Here is a 23,548-nt window from a genome sequence, read left to right as displayed (position 1 = left end):
TAAAAGATTAAGGTAGCACTTCAAAAACATACAGCCCTTAAATTGAATGAATGCTCATTTTATCCGTTGTGCGTAAAAGATTAAGGTAGCACTTCAAAAACATACAGCCCTTAAATTGAATGAATGCTCATTTTATCCGTTGTGCGTAAAAGATTAAGCTAGCACTTCAAAAACATACAGCCCTTAAATTGAATGAATGCTCATTTTATCCGTTGTGCGTAAAAGATTAAGCTAGCACTTCAAAAACATACAGCCCTTAAATTGAATGAATGCTCATTTTATCCGTTGTGCGTAAAAGATTAAGCTAGCACTTCAAAAACATACAGCCCTTAAATTGAATGAATGCTCATTTTATCCGTTGTGCGTAAAAGATTAAGGTAGCACTTCAAAAACATACAGCCCTTAAATTGAATGAATGCTCATTTTATCCGTTGTGCGTAAAAGATTAAGCTGGCACTTCAAAAACATACAGCCCTTAAATTGAATGAATGCTCATTTTATCCGTTGTGCGTAAAAGATTAAGCTGGCACTTCAAAAACATACAGCCCTTAAATTGAATGAATGCTCATTTTATCCGTTGTGCGTAAAAGATTAAGCTAGCACTTCAAAAACATACAGCCCTTAAATTGAATGAATGCTCATTTTATCCGTTGTGCGTAAAAGATTAAGCTAGCACTTCAAAAACATACAGCCCTTAAATTGAATGAATGCTCATTTTATCCGTTGTGCGTAAAAGATTAAGCTGGCACTTCAAAAACATACAGCCCTTAAATTGAATGAATGCTCATTTTATCCGTTGTGCGTAAAAGATTAAGGTAGCACTTCAAAAACATACAGCCCTTAAATTGAATGAATGCTCATTTTATCCGTTGTGCGTAAAAGATTAAGGTAGCACTTCAAAAACATACAGCCCTTAAATTGAATGAATGCTCATTTTATCCGTTGTGCGTAAAAGATTAAGCTAGCACTTCAAAAACATACAGCCCTTAAATTGAATGAATGCTCATTTTATCCGTTGTGCGTAAAAGATTAAGCTAGCACTTAAAAAACATACAGCCCTTAAATTGAATGAATGCTCATTTTATCCGTTGTGCGTAAAAGATTAAGCTAGCACTTCAAAAACATACAGCCCTTAAATTGAATGAATGCTCATTTTATCCGTTGTGCGTAAAAGATTAATCTAGCACTTCAAAAACATACAGCCCTTAAATTGAATGAATGCTCATTTTATCCGTTGTGCGTAAAAGATTAAGCTAGCACTTCAAAAACATACAGCCCTTAAATTGAATGAATGCTCATTTTATCCGTTGTGCGTAAAAGATTAAGCTAGCACTTCAAAAACATACAGCCCTTAAATTGAATGAATGCTCATTTTATCCGTTGTGCGTAAAAGATTAAGCTAGCACTTCAAAAACATACAGCCCTTAAATTGAATGAATGCTCATTTTATCCGTTGTGCGTAAAAGATTAATCTAGCACTTCAAAAACATACAGCCCTTAAATTGAATGAATGCTCATTTTATCCGTTGTGCGTAAAAGATTAAGCTAGCACTTCAAAAACATACAGCCCTTAAATTGAATGAATGCTCATTTTATCCGTTGTGCGTAAAAGATTAATCTAGCACTTCAAAAACATACAGCCCTTAAATTGAATGAATGCTCATTTTATCCGTTGTGCGTAAAAGATTAATCTAGCACTTCAAAAACATACAGCCCTTAAATTGAATGAATGCTCATTTTATCCGTTGTGCGTAAAAGATTAAGCTAGCACTTCAAAAACATACAGCCCTTAAATTGAATGAATGCTCATTTTATCCGTTGTGCGTAAAAGATTAATCTAGCACTTCAAAAACATACAGCCCTTAAATTGAATGAATGCTCATTTTATCCGTTGTGCGTAAAAGATTAAGCTGGCACTTCAAAAACATACAGCCCTTAAATTGAATGAATGCTCATTTTATCCGTTGTGCGTAAAAGATTAATCTAGCACTTCAAAAACATACAGCCCTTAAATTGAATGAATGCTCATTTTATCCGTTGTGCGTAAAAGATTAAGCTAGCACTTCAAAAACATACAGCCCTTAAATTGAATGAATGCTCATTTTATCCGTTGTGCGTAAAAGATTAATCTAGCACTTCAAAAACATACAGCCCTTAAATTGAATGAATGCTCATTTTATCCGTTGTGCGTAAAAGATTAAGCTAGCACTTCAAAAACATACAGCCCTTAAATTGAATGAATGCTCATTTTATCCGTTGTGCGTAAAAGATTAAGCTAGCACTTCAAAAACATACAGCCCTTAAATTGAATGAATGCTCATTTTATCCGTTGTGCGTAAAAGATTAAGGTAGCACTTCAAAAACATACAGCCCTTAAATTGAATGAATGCTCATTTTATCCGTTGTGCGTAAAAGATTAAGCTAGCACTTCAAAAACATACAGCCCTTAAATTGAATGAATGCTCATTTTATCCGTTGTGCGTAAAAGATTAAGCTAGCCTAGTTCCTGCCAGAAGAAAATATTGGTAATTTTTGACATATTTCCTTTTTTCAGGACTGCATTGGCGCGATCCATCAACATGCAAGCCTCCAACGACGTACACGGACTCATTACGAATCATTTTACAAAAACGAATATCAACTTTGGGTCATATGTATCCAATAATGTTTCTAAATCTCGATAAAGACTCGCAGTTAACCTAGATTAAGCGTACATACTGTGTTAATAAAGTGCCTCTAAATACTTGTGTTTTTTTATTTCTATTTATTTAGAAAAACGTTACAGCTTACTTAACTATAACACAAAACAAAATTTAAATCAAAACGCTAGTCACAAGGTTAAAGACATAACACTAATATGAGAGGGAGAATGCGTGTGTGAGTGAATGTTAGAAGGGTGTGTGTGGGTATGTGTCAGGCACACGCCTGAGAACAGAATAAAATAATATTAACGCGAAACAAACTTCGCGTTGACAGCTTGTGTATGTGTAACTGAAGGCTGTGTTTAAAAAAATGTTTTTTAAAGAATTGCTTGGAGAATTCAAAATGTCTAGTGTTGAAACAAAATCGTATAGTGCAGGAAGTCGATTAAATATAATGTTTAGTGTTACTTCTAGCAGTGCGATATTTCTAGTCCTTGCCAGTTCAGTTCATTTGGCGGTAGTGGGTCACGCCTATCGCTAAGTGATTTTGTCTTGAGCCTCTGTTAGTTAAAATAAATTGAAAGATGACTACATACATTTTGAGTTTATCCATTTCTATAAACGAACGTACAATTTCGTCAATATTAGTTTTACTTATATTGCTTTTAGTTTACGTAAATAATACAAATTTAATTAACACTTATTACACAGATTATATATTGACAAGACGTGTCGCAATGCCTTGATTGTCAATGCTAGTGTCAACAAAAAGCTTACCTAATGTGCCCACCTAAAATTTTGCATCCGTTAATAGTACCTAAACTGGACAGAACTCTAGGTCCAGATATCCTACGAAAGGTAATTAAACTTATGGAACAATTATGAAACAGGTTACCTCCCAGCCCAGTTAAGATATACGTTTATTTCCCTCCCGAAAGAGACAAATACCCCTAAATAAGAATATCGTATGATCAGTCTAATGAGCCACGTGCTAAAGTATTTTTTTGACCATAAAAAAAACAGAAGAAATAAGTGTGACAAACAATAATGAGATTAGTTCTCGTTTAAAATTCTCAATGCAGAATTACATCTTCTTGCTTTCTAGAAAGATTTTGACAGGGCTAAAGTTCAGGCAGACCGAAAAGACATTAAAAAAAGAATTTATTTATTTATATCTCTTTACAATTTGAAATCTACTACAAGACTGATCTCAATCTAAATAATACGAATACAATAATTAACTTTCAAATAAAAAATCGCTGAGTGCAACGTCAGCGATTGCCAAGGGTGGTAACTCCTCCGTCCTTCAGAGAGAAGCTGATTTTACAGCTTCCACCAGTGTCCTCACTGGTAGGCGTGATCTTCCGTGCGTTCTTGGTGCATCTGCTTGATAACTTTTTATATACTTTCCATGATACTGCACATATCAGTAATAGATAGAGGATGATAGTTGTCCAGCTTGGAGTTGCCATCATCTTAGGCCAGTCGTTGATGTCACCCTGCTTCTCCAGATCTTCAGCCTTGTCCAGTAGTTGCCGAACGTTATCTAATTCCAGATCTTGCAATTTTACTTGATACCGCACGACATCCACAGGTGAGACTTGTTTTTGGGGCAATGGTATTATTTCATCTAAGTCTAATTTCGTGACATGTGACTGCACCGTCATGTTCGCAACTTCTGCGCGACAATCTTCTGTTACGGTTATAACATGGATTCCCGATGCACGATGGTAAGATGTGTTGGTCCCACATTGTGCTCTTACGATCTCTTCTCGTTTAAGTATGACCAGCCACGTGTTGTCCCGCGTTTTTTGGATCTTGCTGTCACCTAGTACCATCTTAACACGGCTGCAGTTGGCATTCTTGTGTTTTATGAGGTTGACGATGCAATCTTCTGATTTTGTGAAGGATTTCATTTGCAGAGACTCGCAGAGATGAACGCTTGCAGCTGTTGTCGAGGTATGCGTACTCATCGCTTCCAAGTGCAAGGAATTTGGATTTGGGTATAATGGTGAGGTACTCGGTATCAGGGATAGAATATAAATGAATAAGGTCATATATATACTTTTATCAATAGAAGGTATTTGTAAAATAAATGTTAATGAGTGCTTAGTACTATACGCTTTTACTGTTATTGACCTTTCTAGTTCTCTTATATTTCCTATATTTAAATCTGTAATTGGTTCTACACACATGCTAAATTAAAAATATCTATTTGTTTCATTATCCGCCCTTGTTTAAGCAAAAGGATTCCCGTATTGTTGTTGACGGGATTAAGGATTACGTCACCTCTTGAACAGAGCATGATTGCTCCTGCGATGAGGATCCTGGAACAAGGTGGGGCCTTCTAAGGAGTTTATAATAAACTCTAATCGACTTAGAATTAGGATGACTACCTATTATCTCGGCTACATTATTAGGGTGGAGGTGAATAATTTTATACGGACCTTTAAATACGGGTTTAGTTTTGTCGTTCCTTGCTGTTTTCGCCACCTGTTTATATACGGTTTCACCTACCTTGAATACGATGTCTACAGCTTGCTTATTACGCCTGGCTTGTTCCCTTTACCTTACCTGTTCTTTATTTGTTGACATTAGGGCAGTAACAGATTGCTGTATAGCTTCTGCGTTTGCCTTATGCTTTAGGACGTAATCTTGATAAAATTCCTTCGGAAAGTGCAGCTCCAATGGGTTACGTGAAGTTGTGTGACCAAATAATAACTCGTGTGGTGAATAACAGGTTGCCGAGTGAATAGCGTTGTTGTAAGCTTTTATGGCATATTTCATAATTAACTGAATTGGGTCGTCTTTATTAATCATACGCTGAATTCTAACTATTTAAGCTATAGTTGAATGAAAACGTTCTATTGGTGAGTTCGAGTTAGGGTTATACGGGGTTGTAAAATTAATGTTAATATCATGTAGAGTGCAAATTTCCTTAATTAAGTCATTATCGAACTTATTATCTGAGTCTGTTGTAATTTTATGCGGGAGTCCCAAAACAGAGAAAACTTGTAATAATGCTTCGGCTACGTGTATACTACTGCATGTATTTAACGGAACTGCCTGTGCGAATTTTGAAAAATTATCTATTATAGTGAGAAAGGTACCTCCTCCTGCTGAAGTCCATAAATAAATGTTCCCAGGGCTTATGAGGTGTTTCAGTAACTGCTAAAGGGGGTCTTAAAGGGTTTCTTTCATACTTCGCTTTCAAACAAATGTCACATTGGTTAATATACCTTTGAATAGTAAGTAACATGTTAGGCCAATGGTAATTTCTGTGCAATTGCTTAAGTGTTTCCTGTATACCGCGGTGTACTGTCTTACCTTCATGATACTTCCTAATCAACGCTTCCTGTTCGTTCTTATTCTCAACTAGCGTAACGCGCGTGGTACATCTAATAAGTTTTGGGCCTCGATTATTAAATGTGGTACAATAAACTTTATAAAATTTTGGGTACAATTCATCGTTATAAAAATAACAGTGGAATATGCGATCTGCACTGGTGTGCTCTTTAAGAAACCGAATTATTTCCTGTTCTGTGTTATTTACGGGAATAAAAACGTCTTTAACCACAGTGCGTCGGTTGGTCGACCTATCTTCTACTCTGTAAGTGGTACCTGGGGTTGACCTAATATGAAATTGTTTTAGTTGCCTATCGATTGCGTCAGATAAAATAGGGATACCGTTATTTTCATTATCTGGTTGGGTATTATTAGTACTAACTAATTCTACCTCACTTAGTTGATTTTCATCTATAGCTGATTCTGCAATTGAGGGGCTCTGTGGATCTAGTTGTACGTCTGGGTCTAAGTTATCATCTTGTCTACTCGGGCCTGCCATCGGTTCGTCATCAGTCTGTCTGTTATTTTGTTGTGTTATACGGACATTTTCAAATATTCGACCAATTAATTCATCGTCTTCATTATCGTCAACGTTTACAGCAAGTGAATCAATGCTGTGATGAAATATCTTGACTCGAGATAGTGCGTCTACGTTAGTGTTTTGCAGTCCCTTCTTATAAACAACATTAAAGTCATACTCCGCCAATTTCAGTCGCCAGTGCGTCAACTTTGAATTAGGATCTTTTAGGGACATCAACCATGTAAGGGGTCTGTGATCAGTATAAATTGTGAACTTACGTCCAAAGATATAGGGTCTAAAATATTTTATTGCCCACACTATCGCTAAAAGCTCTTTTTCGATAGTGGAATAACGCGACTCTGAGTCTGATAAAGTACGCTATGCATAAGCTACGGGTTTATCAGATCCTACTCTACCCTGAGATAACACAGCGCCTAGAGCAAAGTTAGATGCGTCAGTTGTCAATATGAACGGTAGGTCAAAGTCGGGGTACTGCAATATCGGATCGTTAGTAAGTATTTGTTTACACTTGTTAAATGACTCTAAGAATTCTGCCGTATGCACAATTTTTCTGCCTTTTTTTAAGCAAACTGTCATAGGCTTTGTTAACTTTGCGAAGTCTTTAATAAACTTGCGGTAGTAACCTACTAGTCCTAAAAATGATTTGATTTCTTTTTGGTTTTTAGGCAACGGGAAGTCAAGTACAGCTTTGATCTTGTCCTTATTCGGTTTCAGTCCTTCGTCTGTAAGTTCATGACCTAAAAAACCTGTTAGGTAAGGGATATTTGTCTTTAATTGTCCGGTCGTTAAGTCGTCTGTAGTCTATTTCTAGTCTCCATTTAACTTTACCAGATGCGTCCGGTTTCTTAGGTACGATGTGCACTGGGCATGACCATGGTGAAATACTTTCTCTAATAATACCTTGCTTTAGTAAATTATCAACTTTAAAATTTATGAATTGTGTCTGTGTTAAAAATTGGTGGTAACGGGAGGTGTACTATGTACTTATGACTTGATCTACTATGTGCGGTGGATATTTCGAAAGGCTCGAACTCAACCAATTGTTCCCAAATATTGCCAAAAATAACATTAGATGAAACAACACTCCGACTGGCACCGGTATCTACTAAGAACTTACCTTGAAACTCCGGCAGCTCTATGTACGGTAGATGGTCTGTATTTTGGACGTTGATTTTCACTACCTCTGGTCTTCCTCTCCCTGAGCTTCGTGAAAATCCGGGTTGTATTCGGCTTCCTCCTGACAAGAATTTGGCTCGACATCGCTTTCGTCCTGTAGACTATTGTAACAATTATAACATGAACCTTGGAACTCCGGGTCCGAATTATAAGGGTTATTCTCAGTATAAAATACCTCTTCAATTAAATATGGGGGTTCTTGGGGTTTTGACACTGACCGCATGGTGACATCCGAATTTCTATGTGCATGATGACCCGTTGAAGAATGTCGAAGGGCCCGGCTTGTTAAGAGCAAGTCGCGCTTCTTCCTGTCTAGCTGCCACTATCGCCATTTCTAGTGTATCTGGTTTCGCTATTCTAACGCCTAATGAAACGTGGAAATCTAGATTATTAACATACTGTTCAATTACCATTTCCTCGTAATAACCTTTATTAGCATGGTTTCCTATAGATAACAGGGTGTCCAGTAACTCACGAAGTCGTTTGCCAAAGGACTCGGCGTTCTCATTTTTAAATTTACGCGACCTCGTAAGCTCCTGCATTACTTGAATTTCGTTGCGAGGTTCGCCCAAGCGACGAATAAGAGCTGTCTTTATATTGTTCCACGTATCTAAGTTAGTCTCATAGGCGATTGCCTCTACAGCCGCACCGCTCAACTTACTTTTTATTACGCTAAGCAATGTGGGATGGTTCCTCCCCGCGACTTCTATTTGTTCGAGAACATTTTCTACCTCTCTAATATAAAAATTAAGTAATTTCTTAGTTCCGTCATATTTGGGAATAAGATCTACCAAAATTTTAAAATGCGGTGAATCTAATAGCGACATATTTTGAATTTAATTATATGAATTAATAAAGTTATAAAATATAACAATTTCTATGTAGATCCGCTTACACTTAACAATACGCGTAACGTGACCCTAAGGAATGTCCGTCTGATGTGAGAACAAGACAATAGCCTATTGTTGCAATGTTACAGTTTTGAACCGATTTTAGGTTTAAACACTCATTAATTATATATATATATATAAAACTATATCTAGGACAGGAAATAGAGCAGGAAACTTGGCTTAGCGAGAGTACTCACCAGACCAGCAACTGCATTTCTTGTCGAGTCTCGTAGCAGCACGAGGGAACGCCCAATGCTCCAGGTGTACCCGCGTGGATCTCGGTGACTGCCCTTGATGAGGTTCATTTGGATTGCAGTAACGCGACTAGGGAGTCGCCGTTTACCGACTTTTACGGACTTTGAAGAGTTTGATTCGCGGTTTTCCTAGTTAAACGTGCAATCCTACCGACTGCGCCAGTTATGTTCAGGCAGACCGAAAAGACATTAAAAAAATAATTTATTTATTTATATGTCTTTACAATTTGAAATCTACGACAAGACTGATCTCAATCTAAATAATACGAATACAATAATTAACTTTCAAATAAACTATAGTCGGCGAAATCGCTGAGTGCAACGTCAGCGATTACCAAGGGTTATGCCTTGGTAACTCTAAGCAAGACATTTTAATAAATCATTTAATTAACACCAATCTCGATGAGAAGAATCTAAGAATGATCACAAAGACTAAAAAGTATCAGAAAAGTTCATTTCGAGAAAACTGATGAAATAAATATTTACCGTTAAGGTTCCACCAGGCGCCACAAACAATCAACTTAGGCGGGATGCGGTAACAGGTAACAGAGGCTTATGCGCTTCCCGACATGCGATGCGGCGGTTGCGTCCGCCTCTCCGCACCCATCGTTGATTTGTGAAGATACTTGACACAGCAACTATGCTTCACAGACCGGGCGATACGCTTTTGTAAATAGGGGAGATCGTGTCCAGTACTTGCATAGATGAATCATCTTCCTTTCTTTTGAATGGATGGACCCCTCCTTTCCCGCTTGGGCACGTTTTAGGGGGTGAGGATTAAGTGAGCGCGACGCGCATTTACGTGACAGGTCTGCGGTTTCTTTCGCCGTCGCAGATGGGCTGCGGGACAAAGCTCCCTGGTCCTTTCCGCCTCTTCTTTGATTTTCATGACCACCTCGCAGAAATTGTAAAAAAAACGGCCACGGGCCGTCATTTCCTACGCTCAATAAAGCTTTTACTACGTTTGGTAGTCTTGCGTCCACGCCCTCATTGCATCTAGCATAGGTCTCTCCTTTCCGTCTCCCAGGCTGGGCAGTCCCTCAGTGTATGCAGGGTGTTATCCCGGCTGTCTCATACACAGTGGTCGCAGGTTGATTGCTCAACCAACCCAACCACACCTCACTTTGTCCCACGTTATCAGCTTCTTCAAAAATGGTTCGGTTTCATTACGTCGTAATAAAGATACACAAATGAGTATACGGTTCATTAGGTTTCTTTCAGTGAGCTCGTGAGATATCCAAATATCGCCATTTAGACATGCCTTTACATTTCCATTATTTCAGATTAGAATTCCTATTAGATAACTGTCCCATTATTTTGAAGACGAAAATTATATTTAATTTGATATCTATACTAAAATACATAAAAACATGCTATCTTAAAAATATTATATAAGTTAATTATTGTCCGATATCCCGATTTAATTTACTAAAACACTTAACAGTACATTTAACAATATTTATTTTATCAAATTAATGTAAATTTCACGCAAAATATTATTTAAAAAAATTTCGTAGTCCACTAAACAAAAAAATCCAACTATTCCCAAATTGATATGTACTCATAAAATGTTGACAGTGGACATCTTTCGCCTTGTGAATTGTCATTGACAAGTACTTGTAAAATGTATTATGTATATAAAATATCAATCAAAGTTGACACTCCGAGAATATTTACAAAAACAAGTTACAAGCAAGAAAAGTTGGAAGCTATATTCAAAATTAAATTTTATCAGTTTCGATACCGTTTGTATAGTTTATATTATAATTGAATCAGTAAGAAATACTATATTGAATCTTTCAAAAATGGAGGAAGAGCCCAAAAAGCCAGTGTGTTTAATAATTTTAGGTTAGATTTCTTGTTTTTATAAATTATTGAGTAAAATTATGGTAAATTATTATTAAAACCTGATTATATTTTAAAACTTGTAGGCATGGCAGGAGCGGGTAAAACGTCGTTTACAAGACGATTAGCAGGAAAAATCATTAATGGTGCAAGGCCCTATTTAATAAATTTAGACCCTGCTTGTCGAGAAGTTCCATATCCTGCTAATATAGGTAAGCTCCTTTACTGGCTCACTTGGGTTTCAGTGATCATATTGCTGAGAAAGATTTTATAAACATAACATAATAAACTTACCTCAATACTCTTAATGTTTAATATAAATCTCTCATCATATAAAAAAATATGAAAAACAGTCATAACATCTATATTGTAAACAGTTTTTTTATATTGTATTGGACTTTTATTGTTGGAATTATTACAAAGTACCTACAATTATTTTACAAAAAAATATTCTGCAGTCCAGTTCATGTTTATTCTTACTCCTTTCAGATATAAGAGACACAGTAGATTATAAGGCAGTTATGAAACAGTATGGATTAGGACCAAATGGTGGAATAGTGACCGCTCTGAATTTATTCTCAACTAAGTTTGGACAAGTTTTAGATCTAATAGAAAAAGCTGGCCAAAAACATAAATATTGTGTTATTGATACACCAGGTAGGTTTTATATAGATAACTTCTCATACTTATATTTCTATAAATCTTAAAATTAACTACATAGTTGTGATAATTTATTAATTTGATATCAAATATATTACAAGTACATATGATTATGTAGCTTAACACTAAAATGTTGAATGTCTGATTATAAATCATGTTGGACAACCTAAACATTAATTTGCTTTTGCAGGTCAAATCGAGGTATTCACATGGTCAGCATCAGGTACTATAGTAACAGAGACCTTGGCATCATCGTGTCCCACAGTAGTGGTATATGTAATGGACACAGTAAGAAGTGTATCACCTGTCACATTTATGTCTAACATGTTATATGCATGTTCGATACTGTATAAGACTAGGCTACCTTTTATTGTTGTTATGAATAAGGTATGTGCAATTAAAACTTTTTCTACATCTTAAGACCACTTTAGACCTATCTTTTACAGGGGTTTGTATTTTAATTATATTCTTACTATATAATTTAAAAAAATATGTATAATTTTAAGTAAATACACCAACGCATCTTTACAAGTTTACATAATACAGGTACAGGCTAACTTTGTGAGAAGCTGTACCCTGTAACAGGACTATTGAAGTTCTGTGGTAATAGGTCAACAGCTATGTTATAAACACATAAGTTCGTAAGTAGCCTCACATACACTATTTGGCATTCCATAAAAGCAATACACATGTAAAAAATAGTAATCTGTATTAATTTTTGGATGTCCTGATCCTGATAACATTGGATTCTTTGTAATTTTTAATTAGTTTTTATATAATAATTTCAGACAGATGTAGTTGATAATGCCTATGCAGTGGATTGGATGAGAGATTTTGAAGCTTTCCAAGAAGCATTAGATGCAGAAGATAGTGGTGAAGGCAGTTCTTATGTAGGGAATCTTACTCGGTCTATGGCACTTGCACTGGATAATTTTTATACTGATCTTAAATGTTGTGGAGTTAGTGCTCATACCGGAGATGTAAGTATAAGTTGTGTAACTAATGTTTAGTTTTTTGGTGTCTGTGGCTTATTTTTGATTGTATAATTTTTTTTTTTAAGAATGTTACAAAGAAAAGCAATATTTTACAAGATGCAGTTGTTTAAAGTTGATATATGTAATATTGTATAATTCCTAACTTTATTTTCAGGGAATAGATGATTTCTTCAAGTTAGTCGATGAAGCTGCAGAGGAATATGAAAGGTAAATGATCTTAACGGGCTTAATTATCATCTTAATATATGCCTAAATCCAGCAATCATTGGTAGTATTACAATTTATGTTTATACAATATGTGTTTATGAGTATAGAGATATAATATTTGTGCTAGTGATTTTAAAACATACTTTTATTGACAGAGAATACAAAGCTGACTGGTTAAAAATGCGTGAAGAGAAGCTCGCAGTAGAGAAACGAACAGAAGAAGAAAGAAAAAATACAACTAACAGTAAGAATTATATAATATATATGTCGGAGGAAGCCATTCAACGAGTTGCTTGTTGATTGTACAATAACACATTAAATTCTCTTTATCATTTAAACACGTTGCATTAATCTTAATTTAACTTAATTTAATTTATTTCTGTTAACAAATTAGTGATTTAGTTAAAATTAGTTACGTTTTTCTAATTTATAAGATTGTAATCGTTATTAAACAATCGACCAATGAGAGCAGAGCATTTTGCTCGAGTGGGGTCGAAGCGCCATCTATATATAGCCCAGTCCGTTGGTTGTTACGGGGCCTTTTTGAAGTGGAGACGGATCGAGTTGGATCCCTGAGTTTTGGTCGCTGGATTGGTGCATTGAACTCACTGCTCGGTCTTAAAACTTATAATTTATTATTAATAACTACCATAAAATATCAGTTTATCATCAGTCGTGTTTTGCGCTCGCGCTTTACCCTCATGACGCCCACCAAATCTGCAACCACTGTTGATGACGTCACTGGGGAAGGTGTTTCTCCGACATATATAACATTTTGTTTTACATTTTTCATTTCAATACCAAACATCCAAGTGGATTCCTGTGGACTTACTCAGTTCTGTCCAGGTGTAGTCATTGATTGATTTAATTTTGGACGAAAAATTTACATCTTGATTCATCAGATTTTACAATTCCAGAACTTTGGACATATCTTAAAGTTTTGGAGTATTTTTATTCTGATGAAATATTTTTTTATTCCAGCTAACGATGCAGTGTTAGAAAAGAGGAAACTTATTGAAGAAGTAATGGGTGGAAGGGAGATAAGTGATATGTATTTGAAGCATCCGGGTAATGAGAGTTCCAGTGATGAAGAAGGTGAAGAACGCAAACCAGATATTGGTAAGTTTAAAACTTGTACTTGACCATCGCTTGCTTCTAATAAAGATTTATTAACTTGGCTCAGTATACTGTTATTTAGTAAACACCCTCACATGAGTAAATAAAAGATGTAATTATAATAACTGTTTAGAACAGTGTAATTTTTTTTCAAATCAAGAGATCAAATAACCAATATTGACTATATATAATTTTCATAACCTACAAAGTAATAATAAAAACAATTAAAAAGAAAATTAAAACAAATTTATAATGTTTGGTCTCTGTGGCAGTGTATCTTTAACACTGGCAGCATTGCCTAGCTGTTGCGGGTTACCAGTACTATATACTTGTATAATTAGTCAATTATATATAGTTTTATGTTATTTAAGATGACAGTAGTAAATAGATCTATTTTATTTCAGATGACAAACCCGAAGATGTCCTAGCATTTCAAGAGTTTATTAATAAACATGTAAAACCCAATCATAGTGGGAGCAAAACTTGAAATTATTATAAAAATAAAATATGACAAAAGGTAATCTAATTTTTATTAAACAAACACAGAGTATTTGAGTAATTATAAAATAACATTACAATTTAATGTTAAACTAAATAAAATAACTCTAAAATGGTGTAAATGAGTGCCACATTTCGCGCCATTCACATGTTATCGAATTAGCATTCTATATTTAAATTCTAGGTTTATAATTTATACCATTCGCCCAGTCTTATTCTTATAGACCACCTTGTGTTCTTTTTTTAAATTATTTCCACATTTTGTCGGATAAAAATATTTACGAAATGCTTACGCATAAGTAGGAATTCAGAGGCCCTTTTTAGTATCTGTATCAGTGGCATTCAGAGACAAGTGGGTTTATGGCCATCTCTCAAAATTTGACAGTGTTTGTTCGCGCTCAAACTTGCATTTGTTTAAAGGTGTTGTATGAGGTGTAACTTAAATTCTCTTAGTAAAAATATAAGAAAGTAAAGAACGTAAATTTATAAAAATTAAAAACACAAATATTATAGAACTAACAACACTAAGATTCGAGAGCAAATAAGTACAAAAATTTGTTTCAGTGTGGTAATAACTATTTATTCAACGGGCTAGAGAAATTATACATATATAATTTATTATGTAGATTCTAATATTTTTTGTAAGATTAGGTTAGTAGGAATATTATTTAAGTCACAGACTGTTTATCGTAGAGGGATTTATCTATAAAGTAACAGATTTAATCTATTAACATTTAAAAATTATTTCAAATTAATAAGTATAATTAATTGGGACAAAAATAAATAACACAAAATAAAATTAATTTTCGAGTGACTTACATACTATAACCTGCCATGTAAGGCTTATCAATTAATTAAATCTCGTTCTCAAGAGTTATCGTATTTCAAAAAGTTTTAAGTTTAAAGTCTTGAGCACTGTCAAATATCTAGACACGATTTGATCTTCCATCCTTCATACGGTCCCTAATCAGTCCATCTGGAGTACAAACAAATGAAATACGAGACTCACTGTGGACGCCCTCTGCCCCATCTAGGGATATAGGACATTAAGTTAATGTGCTTTGTCACTTCGGGCAAGATTAGATTTCAATTTGTCTAATACGGACCCAACAGCAAGTGTAGCTTGAGATTCCTTTAAAAATATCAGCCTGCCTTATTAAATTTCTCATATACAAATGTCTCAAGTCTTGAAACTACAATGATTTAAGTTTGATTTACGCATACTAATTAACTGACGAGTCATTCTTATCTGTGTGATAAGACACGCCCATATCTAGATTGATAACGCCGTTTAAAGTTCACGCGAGACGTAAGTTACGACGTTATATTAACTGTGGTTTAATTTTAGAAATGTACGTATCATTATAATTTTTTGTATATTTGTCTAAGCCAATTACCAACATTGTTACAAAAGGTAGGCCATGAAAATGATGGATTATTCGAACCTTAGTACTCTTCAAGTATTACGTAAGCACTATAGAGGGAAGCGGATGTATGATTTTCTTATTTGTTGCTAACGTTTAAAGTGAAAACGCATGCAAATGCATTGTCGAGGTATTGATTTGTAGGAATACAAAAAATGCGCTAATGTACTATTATTTTTGAGAATTTCTTTGTTAACAAGAGAAAGTGGTTGGGGGACAAATTGCAGTAAATCTGCTCACGAAATACTTGAACGGCCCCTTTACATCGTAACCATGGTAACAGACACGTATCTTTATAAAAATCTCAGACGAGATAAACAATTGGTTTAAATATTTAATACACAATAAATATTAACAAGACTTAGGCTTTGAGAGAAGAATATGAAGAAAATTTTTATTTCTATATGTCAAAACTATTTCGACACACGGACTGTAAGCCCTGTTTGTTAATCAAAGCTGTAACGAATTTAAAGCGCTGTCAAAAAAAAATCGGTCCGATATTTGAGGCCCTCAAGACCAGATTATTAATTGAGGTTACGTAACACAGTACAGCAATTAATAGGTTACGTATATAGTACGCTGAAATAACAAAAGAACAAAGTACTTATCATAATGATTTTTCAAAATATAATTCTTAAGATTGTATCAAACTGATTCAATATTGAATGTAAAGATTAAAACCTGTCAATAAAACAAATCACAGCGATGACGTCATACCCTGAAACGCGCTAACGAAGTAATTCCGACTTAGGATATATACTTCCCGCCCTGGACGGTAGCCACTCAGGCCAGTCTAGTTGAGGAAACTTTAGGTTTGATACACATCCCTTCTCATTTTAATAAATAAACAAAATATCATTATAAAGATTCGTCTTCTAAGTAATCCTGATTGGTTCAAGGTTACAGGACCAAGGTTTTTTATCAATTGAGATAAGTAAATATCTCGAGATATTGTTTAATGACCTAATAGAATTTTCTTTAAATATATAATTTGTCATAGAAAAATTCTTAAGTCAGGTACTGTGTATTTATCAAAATATCCAATAACTTATCACATCTAGATTTCACAATAATATAAACTGATACAATTTAAGTATTTACGCCGTGTTAAGTGCATTGCTGATAGAATCTGTTTTATCTGCTTTGTAAGCGTGTCCATTTACAGATTCACTAATGACATCTGTCAATGTGTTTCCCGTCCCATCCGTCAAACTCCGGCTGTTGACAGCTGTCATTCTGCCGTCGCGTTCCATTGTTGGATCGTCAAGTAGCCACGCCGGCTTGTATGCAATGTGCCCGCTTATGTTGTACGCTAAGGACGGGTTCGGACACGTATTTTGAACGCTACCAATTGATGTGTAACTGAAATAAAAATATTTGAATTATTGCACAGGCAATAAGTATATGAAACAAGACTTGTGCGTCTCTCATATGTATATAAAAACGTATGTAAAATAAAACTATGTATAGCATTCTCTGAATACAATACGGTCTTAATTATTGGTATTCAATTCTTTTCAATACATTACGGTTCAAAGAAAGGTTATAGCATATTAAATTATTATAATGGATGTCAATTGATTAAATTATTGTGCCTTATGATACATCATATTATTTTGCGTGCGTTTTTGGTTGTATTAACGATAATTGATCAACATTTCTTAGCGAATATTTTGTATCTGATTTATTGAAAGAAACTTCAACTTTATATGTCGACCGAAGTTTAAACTTATACCAAAGTCAAACGTATTAATTACATACATTAATCATAGTTTGAGCGAATTCTTGTGTCTTAAATCTGTCTCTTATACTTGTGATAACTAAACGCGAAAAACAAGATAGGATACCATGTAGCAAATACAGTTTTAAAATAAATAAAAATGTGCTTATTCATAATAACTGCATTACAATGTGTAATGTTTGGGAACTCTTAAGTAAAAAATACCTGCGTCAGGATTACCAGCTTTTCAGAAATATAATAATTATTCCATTACAATATAAGTTTTTTATCTGGTTAAAACAACTCCCAACGCGCGCGCACACCGTCACACAAAACCGACACCCTGAAGTTAGCTATAGTCAACATTTTTGTTATTTCTATTGTTAGTGTCGGTTTTTCCTTTTTTTATTTTATCTTTACGCTAAAGACGTATAACTTCTAACTTACATAAGTACACACACGATTTTTTTTTTAATAAATAATAAAACTTGATTGTATAACTAATAATATTTTTATCAAATCTGATCTTTATAGGTATTAATGATAGGTGAATAATAAACCTCACCCAATATCATATAGATTGCAGTACGGTATGTGACGCTGCAGAATGTAACTCCATATTTGATGATAACTCCAGTTGAGAATTGGAAATACTCTTACTACCTGGGGCCAGGATGAATCTGTCTTCTGCAAAAAAAAACGCACTTTGAGATCTCGTAGCTAGAAATCAGTTTGACTTTTTACGCATATCATAATCTTGCCTAAATATCTGTGATGTTGAGTAAAAATAGGTAGCACAATAATTATGTTGAGTTAGACATTATAGAAAGTCAATCAAACTTAAATCTTAAAAGACCTGTCAAACCGGAGCCGCTGTGTGAAGATTCACATTTGACAGCGCTGAGACGAGACTGTCACTTGAGATACAAATAAGAATTAAGTATTAAGAATTAGTATTGACACGAACTGTCATTTTCATACAAAATAAGTTTTCCACTTTCTACATACACTGTTGAAGCATCTTGTCTAAGACCCTTAAGAAAATTAAACAGGCGCACACAACATCGGTTTCCTAACGGCAAACACCGGAAAAATCAATAAACTCCTCACCTGCATAAACTTCAAGTTCTGACTATAAGGATCCGTCCGTCTGGTTCCCATAAGGCAAGCTTTCAATCTCCTGTCATCTTCCAATATATTTCCTAAAGCAGTCTTCATTTCACCCTCAGTCACAACCAATTTAACTTTATAATGCGCCTCAATTTCTTCTATGAAAGACTCGATTTCTCTAAAAGGACCCTTAGTACGCATGTATATGACTTTCAGATCTTTCGCGATATCATCTTTTTGATGAATATCCTTTAAGACGTTTATTGTAAGGTCTAGTAAGACCGTGCAGTCTTTCCCGCCATTGAAAGACAAGAAGACCTCGTCCAGTCTGAATTGCGAGAAGCATTGTCTTATAACCTGCAAAATATATAAATAAATTTTATATATATTTATATATAAGCAAAAAAAAAAAATAACGAATATGTAACTAGTTACATATTGGTCACTTTGCCTTATTTGACAAGCGATACGAGTTATTGGATACGCTATTCTATTCTATGCAAGCAGTCAAAATCAGCAGAATTATCCAAATTCCGTCTGCAAAAACCTAGGAGTTCAGGCACATCTCATTCGAATTCTTCACAATACAGTATTTATCCGGAGCTGGATATATTCGGTAATAGGCTTTCGTGTGTGTGTGCCTATCTCATACCTAATCCGCTGTTATTCCGGAAAACATTTTTTTGTTTAGTAACAAGCAAAAAATTACTAGTCTTTTAATATATATTTTTATAAAATTTCTGCTATAAGCTACTTTGTAACATATACCATAGATATAGTATTATGTATGATGGTATACAGTAAATATATCAATTAAGTGTATGTGAATAAAAAAAGGGCTCCACAAAAAGTGTTTACCTGCTCAGATTCTTTAGTGACCTCGGCGAAATCTTCAAAATTCATAATAAACTCATTAGACTGCGGCATTTCTAGCTGTAAATTGAAATATATTTTTACAATTTTAAAAAAATTTCTTTAAAAAAACCTGAAGACAAGTTGTTATAATTAAAAATTCATTAATACTTTAACTGAAAATGATAATTATACACTCGTGTAGACAGACATACATTTGAAACTTCGAACTATATAATATACTGTTTTTATCGACGCTATTTACCATTTGCGAGTTAATTCTCATTTGATTGTGATAATACAAAACGACCTTCATAACGACATAAGGAATTTTAACTCATTATACATTAACAAGTACTAATTAAAAAAGAAGTTAATGCTTTGAGTGTAACTTTTTAAATAACACAACAACAATCGTGTATCAAAAGTGTTACCCCGTACACATCTTAGGTGGAGGATTTTAGGTAAATCCTTTTCTACTAGGCGCTACAACTCTATAGGGTCTTGATCCTCGACTGCATCCGTTTATTTAAGCATTTTTTTTTCATAGATAAGTAGGTGATCTTCGTCCTTCGTCCGACACTTCGTTGATTTTTGTTTTTGGGACATGCCGATGTCCTCACGATGTTTTCCTTCAGCCTACGAGGGTGTGTTAGATGCGCGCATAGATAGTCCTTTAGTTGACAGCCGGGAATCGAATCTAGAACTAGGCCTATACTACTAATGCAATATCTGAATCGATGTTGTCTCCTTTCAATATATCAGAATCCTGAGGTCAAGATGGATCAAAGCAGAATTTTATAAAGATGATCACAAATTAAGTGAGCAGTGGGATAGTGGCTTCAGCGTGCGACTCTCCTCCCTGAGGTCGTAGGTTCGATCTTCAACTGTACACCAATGGAAAGTCCTTTCTATGTGGAGATTTAACATTTGCTTGAACGGTGAAGGAAAACATTGTGAGGAAACCGGCTTGCCTTAGACCCAAAAAGTCGACGGCGTGCGTCAGGCACAGAAGGCAGATCACCTACTTGCCTATTAGATTAACAAATGATCATGCAACAGATACAGAAGTCTGAGGCCCAGACCTAAAAAGGTTAGGATCTAACAGGCGAGTTATGTATTGATGTTTATTGCTAAGTTTATCTATATTAAAGGTTAGACATTATCTAAACATCATAATTATACAATCACAATTCTATTTCATTGATAATATAGTACGCCTAATATGGAATTTCCTGAGATGACTTATTCTATTTAGTCATATACAGCAGTCCATTGGTGAGTAAAAAGGTTCCTCCTGACCAATTACATCACAGGACAGCAGCCAGCAGTAATGGTACTTCATATTATATACCAATAAAGATTACACATCTATTTTATTGTAGCATAGATGTACTTTCTGTTAACAAGCAGCCAGATAAGATGGCCTTACTTAAATGTAAATAAGAAAAAACATTAAGCTTATTGCTGTTTCAAAAGATCTGTACTAAATTATATTAATTTTTCAATTCCCTTTATAAAATATGGTAAATAAAGTTTTAATTATCATAATTATAAATGACCAAGTTGTGACTATTAATCTTGTTCAATTAAATTCTGTTACAAATGTACAGTGATATTGCATAAAATTATGCATACCCTATGTATTTAGGTATTTAATTGATTATTTTTCAATAGATTAAAAAACTTGTGTTAAACACATAATATTATATTTGTTTGTTTCCTCATTGAATCAAATCTAATACTGAGTATCTGAAACCTTTCAACCTTACTGATTTAGCAAGTAGGCGATTAAGAGGAAATCTCATTGAAACCTATAAAATCCTCACTGACCACAATAATGTTCCAGGAATTGAGAAGCTCTTTATTTTAAGTGAAAATACACATTTGAGGGGTAGTTCTTTAAAACTGAATCTAATACAAATTCCCTAAAGAACTTTCCTCCAAACCAAGTAGTGGCCGACTGGAATAGGCTTCCGGAAAGTGTAATTAGTGCACCCTTTTTGAACTCTTATAAATAGGTTGGATGGTTTCTCCAAATCTCTATATATGCGCGCATCAGCTTATTAAGCTGCTAGTGTGTTTATATACATAATAATATAATTACTTCATATTCAAAGTTTCAAGAATTAAATACAAGTAAGTATATAAAATTATATATATTTTACTTATGTTTCATATACAGAGTTTTTTAATCGGTGGCTCATCATTATGCACTAACTTTTTGCCAAACAACACTTCTTTATTTAGTTTGAAACTCACTCTCATCATTTCTTTTTTAGGTGAAACATTGCGCACATTAAAAACATCAATTATATCTTTTGAAATATCAAATCCAAGATTTTCAATTACTTTTTCCTTTGATATTTTAACAGGGTCTTCACCTACAGCAAAACAGTACACATAAACAATGATGTCACACTTAATGTTACTAGATAAATCTTCAATACTTAGTAATGCATTGAAATTATTAAGGAATTCTACTGCCAATGCTGGTAGATTCATAGTAATGTGGATTTTTGCATCATTTTTTAATATCTTCTTGCCATTGAAAATATCTGTGACATAATCTTTAAATATGTTACAGATAAAATCTTTTCCATCTTGATTATACAATTTTAGTCTAGTCATATTAATTTTATTTATTTTAGCATTGTGTTCAAGCCATTTGAAGGAATCTGGGTTAAGATCATTGGCAAAAACTTGACAGTTTCTTTTCGCAGCTGGTATTGAAAATGGTCCTACACCACAGAAAACATCAAAGAGAACATCATCTGGTTTTAAAAAAGCTAAAATTCTTTCATGTTCCTTGCATAAACGAGGATTCCAGTAAACTTTGGAGAAATCAAATTGGAAGTTACAGCGGTTCTCCTTGACTGTAACTAAAAAGTCTTCTTCACCTGCAATTACTTCCATTTTGAAGTTTCTATAAGTGTTGTCTATGATATTGCTCTTATTTACCACTGTTCTGCAAGTTTTAATTTTGTCCAAAAGGACTTGACCTATCAAATAACGATATTCAAACAAATGTTCTCTCAAGTTTAAGTGAATAATATGACCAATTTGAGAAAAGCTACTTACAATTTCCTCATTCTCTGGCAAAACAGCTTTAAATATGATATCAAATTTGAAGTTATCATAAGTTAACTGTAGTGTGTCAAATGTAAAGTTGGACTCATCAACATCGTAGCTTTTAAGTGTTAATCTGTGATTTTCTGCTATATCTGACCAACATTTGATTTTTTCGGGGTTGAAAAAAATTCTTTTTGTACTAGAGTTGTTTTCCGTCACATAGTTTTGAATTGGCTTAAAATTTTCCAACTTCAGAAAGTACGGCTTCACTATTGGAGTGGTTTTTGCCAGTTTATTTTCAGTCACCTCAAGCACTGGAACACTCACGTTTAGTTGGAATTTCTCGCTGTCTAATATTTTCATACCACGCACACCAATTGGGGTCAACGAAACTTTCGCAGACATCGTGGTAAATAATTTTTGAAAAATATTTTGTATTTGGGTTACGGTCATAACTTAAACCAAAATATTGAGATACTAACCTAATCCGAGGTCAGAGAGTAAATATTCGTTTTTCCTTCCATAGAAATGCACTACAATAATTTCCGTATTGGTGGTGTATCAAAAGCTATAATTTATACATTTTAAAAGCTAAAATTAAAGCCAACCACATTCAATCATATTGACACGCGTGACACTAGTTTATTCATTGCATCATGCAATAATCAACACTTCAGTTGAAACTGCAAACTGTCAAATTGATGTAACGCATATGATATGACATAAAGTCTTAGTTCTGATGTTTGAAAATTGAGCATTTATGTTGCCATATTAAAATTTGTCGACCTGAACTTTGATTTTCATACAAATTTAGTTTTCGACTTTCTACACTTACACATTTACTTTCTACATTAAGGCAACTTGACTAAGCCCCCTACCTGGGGGCTATTCTTTGGCTTTGGTGGTATTCTTTTTTTAACGATAACCATAGTTAAACTTTTATGGTGTATAATAAAATATGTTGGTGAGAAATCATAAAGTTATGTCACTTTTTCTGGCAATCAGATGGCGTGCAAAAATGTTCATAAATATGTACATTAAAAAATACTGGGAATTAATTCTACGAGCGATACGAGCATGAGTCACAATTTTAGATTGAAAGTAAGATTACTGTGAAGATATACAAGAGTAGTAAAGAAAAGGATAAGTGTTAATATAATTAAAAGGCGAACGATATTTTATCTTAGTTCGTAGTGGAAAT

The 23,548-nt window shown here is 34.2% G+C and overlaps 5 protein-coding genes across 7 annotated transcripts in view; 2 read left to right on the top strand and 3 right to left on the bottom strand.

The window, feature by feature from the left end:
* The window catches only part of LOC123712263 (integrator complex subunit 5), a 29,537-nt gene extending 26,794 nt beyond the window's left edge, over positions 1-2,743 (top strand). The window contains exon 17 of the mRNA XM_045665272.1: positions 2,555-2,743. Coding sequence (XP_045521228.1) covers positions 2,555-2,703 — 149 coding nt within the window. The 3' untranslated portion in view covers positions 2,704-2,743. The remainder of the gene's footprint in view (positions 1-2,554) is intronic.
* A 1,170-nt stretch (positions 2,744-3,913) lies between these two features.
* Positions 3,914-8,597, bottom strand: LOC123712275. Its single transcript, XM_045665284.1, has 2 exons — positions 8,452-8,597; positions 3,914-4,793 (listed from the first exon to the last, which is right to left on the bottom strand). Exons 1-2 carry the CDS (start codon positions 8,529-8,531, stop codon positions 3,914-3,916), a joined length of 960 nt encoding a protein of 319 aa, XP_045521240.1. The 5' UTR covers positions 8,532-8,597.
* A 1,906-nt stretch (positions 8,598-10,503) lies between these two features.
* On the top strand, positions 10,504-14,192 carry LOC123711596 (GPN-loop GTPase 1). Its single transcript, XM_045664208.1, has 9 exons — positions 10,504-10,696; positions 10,780-10,905; positions 11,183-11,350; positions 11,544-11,740; positions 12,142-12,333; positions 12,503-12,555; positions 12,711-12,799; positions 13,537-13,674; positions 14,076-14,192. Exons 1-9 carry the CDS (start codon positions 10,654-10,656, stop codon positions 14,156-14,158), a joined length of 1,089 nt encoding a protein of 362 aa, XP_045520164.1. The 5' UTR covers positions 10,504-10,653; the 3' UTR covers positions 14,159-14,192.
* A 2,409-nt stretch (positions 14,193-16,601) lies between these two features.
* Positions 16,602-23,018, bottom strand: LOC123711595 (FAD synthase-like). Of its 3 annotated transcripts, none has more exons than XM_045664206.1 (5): positions 22,830-23,018; positions 19,282-19,356; positions 18,424-18,780; positions 17,879-18,000; positions 16,602-16,955 (listed from the first exon to the last, which is right to left on the bottom strand). In XM_045664206.1, the coding sequence occupies exons 2-5, from the start codon at positions 19,348-19,350 to the stop codon at positions 16,691-16,693; spliced, it is 813 nt and encodes a 270-aa protein (XP_045520162.1). In that variant the 5' UTR covers positions 19,351-19,356; positions 22,830-23,018; the 3' UTR covers positions 16,602-16,690. The 3 variants fall into 3 exon arrangements, with proteins under 3 accessions (XP_045520162.1, XP_045520161.1, XP_045520163.1); XM_045664205.1 differs by lacking the exon at positions 22,830-23,018 and adding an exon at positions 19,541-19,606; XM_045664207.1 differs by lacking the exon at positions 22,830-23,018 and adding an exon at positions 19,491-19,561.
* LOC123711594 (tRNA (guanine(37)-N1)-methyltransferase) lies at positions 21,418-22,830 on the bottom strand. Its single transcript, XM_045664204.1, has one exon. It carries the CDS (start codon positions 22,798-22,800, stop codon positions 21,451-21,453), a length of 1,350 nt encoding a protein of 449 aa, XP_045520160.1. The 5' UTR covers positions 22,801-22,830; the 3' UTR covers positions 21,418-21,450.
* Positions 23,019-23,548: the final 530 nt, after the last annotated feature.

Source organism: Pieris brassicae, chromosome 7 (assembly GCF_905147105.1).
Source record: "Pieris brassicae chromosome 7, ilPieBrab1.1, whole genome shotgun sequence".
Lineage (NCBI taxonomy): Eukaryota > Metazoa > Arthropoda > Insecta > Lepidoptera > Pieridae > Pieris > Pieris brassicae.
The sequence above is the reverse complement of the archived record's forward strand: the minus strand, read 5'-3'. Positions and strand labels throughout refer to the sequence as shown.

What these genes read in the sequence shown, in the direction of transcription:
- LOC123712275 (XM_045665284.1), bottom strand. Translation starts at nt 8,531, where the DNA reads ATGTCGCTATTAGATTCACCGCATTTTAAAATTTTGGTAGATCTTATT. An exon ending in GGAACTAAGAAATTACTTAA is followed by an intron (nt 4,794 to 8,451) that starts TTTTTATATTAG and finishes AGGAAATATAAG; the next exon opens with AGAACTAGAAAGGTCAATAA.
- LOC123711596 (XM_045664208.1), top strand. Translation starts at nt 10,654, where the DNA reads ATGGAGGAAGAGCCCAAAAAGCCAGTGTGTTTAATAATTTTAG. An exon ending in TTAGTGCTCATACCGGAGAT is followed by an intron (nt 12,334 to 12,502) that starts GTAAGTATAAGT and finishes CTTTATTTTCAG; the next exon opens with GGAATAGATGATTTCTTCAA. An exon ending in GCTGCAGAGGAATATGAAAG is followed by an intron (nt 12,556 to 12,710) that starts GTAAATGATCTT and finishes TTTTATTGACAG; the next exon opens with AGAATACAAAGCTGACTGGT.
- LOC123711595 (XM_045664205.1), bottom strand. Translation starts at nt 19,591, where the DNA reads ATGAAGGTCGTTTTGTATTATCACAATCAAATGAGAATTAACTCGCAA. An exon ending in AGAACTTGAAGTTTATGCAG is followed by an intron (nt 18,001 to 18,423) that starts GTGAGGAGTTTA and finishes TTTTTTTTGCAG; the next exon opens with AAGACAGATTCATCCTGGCC. An exon ending in TGCAATCTATATGATATTGG is followed by an intron (nt 16,956 to 17,878) that starts GTGAGGTTTATT and finishes TTTTTATTTCAG; the next exon opens with TTACACATCAATTGGTAGCG.
- LOC123711594 (XM_045664204.1), bottom strand. Translation starts at nt 22,800, where the DNA reads ATGACCGTAACCCAAATACAAAATATTTTTCAAAAATTATTTACCACG.